Below are 1,833 nucleotides of genomic sequence, written 5' to 3'. Positions count from 1 at the left end.
TAATATTGTAATAATGTTCTAGGGTGAAAGATGGTGACTGCATTTATCATGGTGAGCATTTGATAACATATATGATTGTTGAATCACTGTGTTGTATACCTGAAACTAATATAACATTCTATATCAATTATACTTCAATAAAAATAGTTAATTAGCAAATCATACTTATAATATCATATCCCATAATAGTAAGAAGGATAACTGTGGTTTATATTACTTGCATTATTTTTATAAAATTACACATAAATGGTTGATGTTGAATGAGTCAGTTAGTGAACATTTATTCATTGCATACTTTTCAGATTCCTAAGGTAGAATCCCTAGATGGATTAAGAGGATTTAAACAGGGACTCAGTCTCATGCAAATTGAAGGCAAATGGGAATTAGGGTTCACATTGCAAAATGAGGGCCAACAATCACAGCACTGTGGTGAATAAACATACATGTAGATTGGATAGTTACTGAGGGATATTAACCATTTTGGAGGAGGGAAAATTGAGAAGTAATTTAGAGAAGGGGCTCTTTGGAGTCCTACATGGAGTGTGGAGTATAAAATGGTGGTGCTTATTCTCTTCCCTGATGGCTAAATGGGAGGAGAAGTCTCCTCATTGCCCCTTTCATGTCCTTGTTCCTCAAAGTATAGATAAAAGGGTTAAGCATAGGAGTCAGCAGACTGTAGAACAGGGCCATGAGTTTGTTCTTGTCCTGGGAGTTAGTACCAAAAGGTTGCACATAAATGCACATTACTGGCCCATAGAAGAGACAGACAACAATAACATGAGAGCCACAGGTGTTGAAGGCCTTCTTCTTTCCTGTTGATGAACGAATTCTGAGCACTGTAGCTACAATGAATCCATAGGAGACAAGAATAAGAGACAAAGGAATCAAGGTAAATAATGTCACCACGACAGAGAGCATAGTTACATTGAAAGTGGTGTCAACACAGGACATCTTGATCATCACTGGAATCTCACACAGGAAGTCATCCACCTTGTTGTTACCACAAAGTGGCAGTTGGACAGTGAGGGATGCCTGAAGCAAGGAGTTAGCCAAGCCACTTATCCACACCATGGCCACTAGGGACACACAGAGTCTCTGATGCATGATAGCTGGGTACCTCAAGGGCTTGCAGATGGCTATGTACCGATCCAAAGACATGACCGCCAAGATGATGCATTCTGTGGCTCCCAGGAAGTGAAACACATAGAACTGGGCCAGACAGCCTCCATAGCTGATGGACTTATCTGGGCCCCAGAGGTTCACCAGCAGCTGAGGGATGGTGGTTGTGGTAAAACACAGGTCCAGAAAGGAGAGGTTGGAAAGGAAGAAGTACATAGGGCTGTCAAGATGAGGATCCACCTTGGACACAACAATAATGGAGATGTTTCCCACTAGTGTGCAGATGTAAGCCACAAGCACCATTATGAAGAGTGGCTTTTCCAACCAGGGATGGTCAGAGAAACCCAATAGGATGAAGAACTTTGGAATGCTTGCATTGCCCGGATTCATGACTGTCATTTCTCTTGTTGGTGGATTCAAGTCAAAGTGAGGACACGTATTTCAGTATGGGGTTTCCTGAGGGTCAGTTTATTCATTTGCATAGAGTGAATTATGCAGAGATTTTCTCTGTGGTGTAACTCCAGTGAAGTTGTTTGATACTTGTAATCATGAAACAATATGAGTCTCAATACCAAACATTATTATTTTGTAGCGTGTCTAAAAGAAAGGGCAACAAATCTTTGTGTTTGCCTAAGAAATGCAATGGAGCAAATTTTATTATAAAAGTGATTAGGGAAGGGGAAAGTCACTATTGCTCTTATATCAGAGAAAAGA

The 1,833-nt window shown here is 40.3% G+C and overlaps 1 protein-coding gene across 1 annotated transcript; it reads right to left on the bottom strand.

Moving 5' to 3' along the window:
• Positions 1-564: 564 nt before the first annotated feature.
• Positions 565-1,544, bottom strand: LOC121018385 (olfactory receptor 2B11-like). Its single transcript, XM_040457122.1, has one exon. The coding sequence runs from the start codon at positions 1,516-1,518 to the stop codon at positions 565-567; it is 954 nt and encodes a 317-aa protein (XP_040313056.1). The 5' UTR covers positions 1,519-1,544.
• Positions 1,545-1,833: the final 289 nt, after the last annotated feature.

The sequence above is a fragment of the Herpailurus yagouaroundi genome, unplaced genomic scaffold (assembly GCF_014898765.1).
Source record: "Herpailurus yagouaroundi ecotype Mexico unplaced genomic scaffold, PumYag 219, whole genome shotgun sequence".
NCBI classification, from domain to species: Eukaryota; Metazoa; Chordata; class Mammalia; order Carnivora; family Felidae; genus Herpailurus; species Herpailurus yagouaroundi.
The sequence above is the reverse complement of the archived record's forward strand: the minus strand, read 5'-3'. Positions and strand labels throughout refer to the sequence as shown.

What these genes read in the sequence shown, in the direction of transcription:
- LOC121018385 (XM_040457122.1), bottom strand. Translation starts at nt 1,518, where the DNA reads ATGACAGTCATGAATCCGGGCAATGCAAGCATTCCAAAGTTCTTCATC.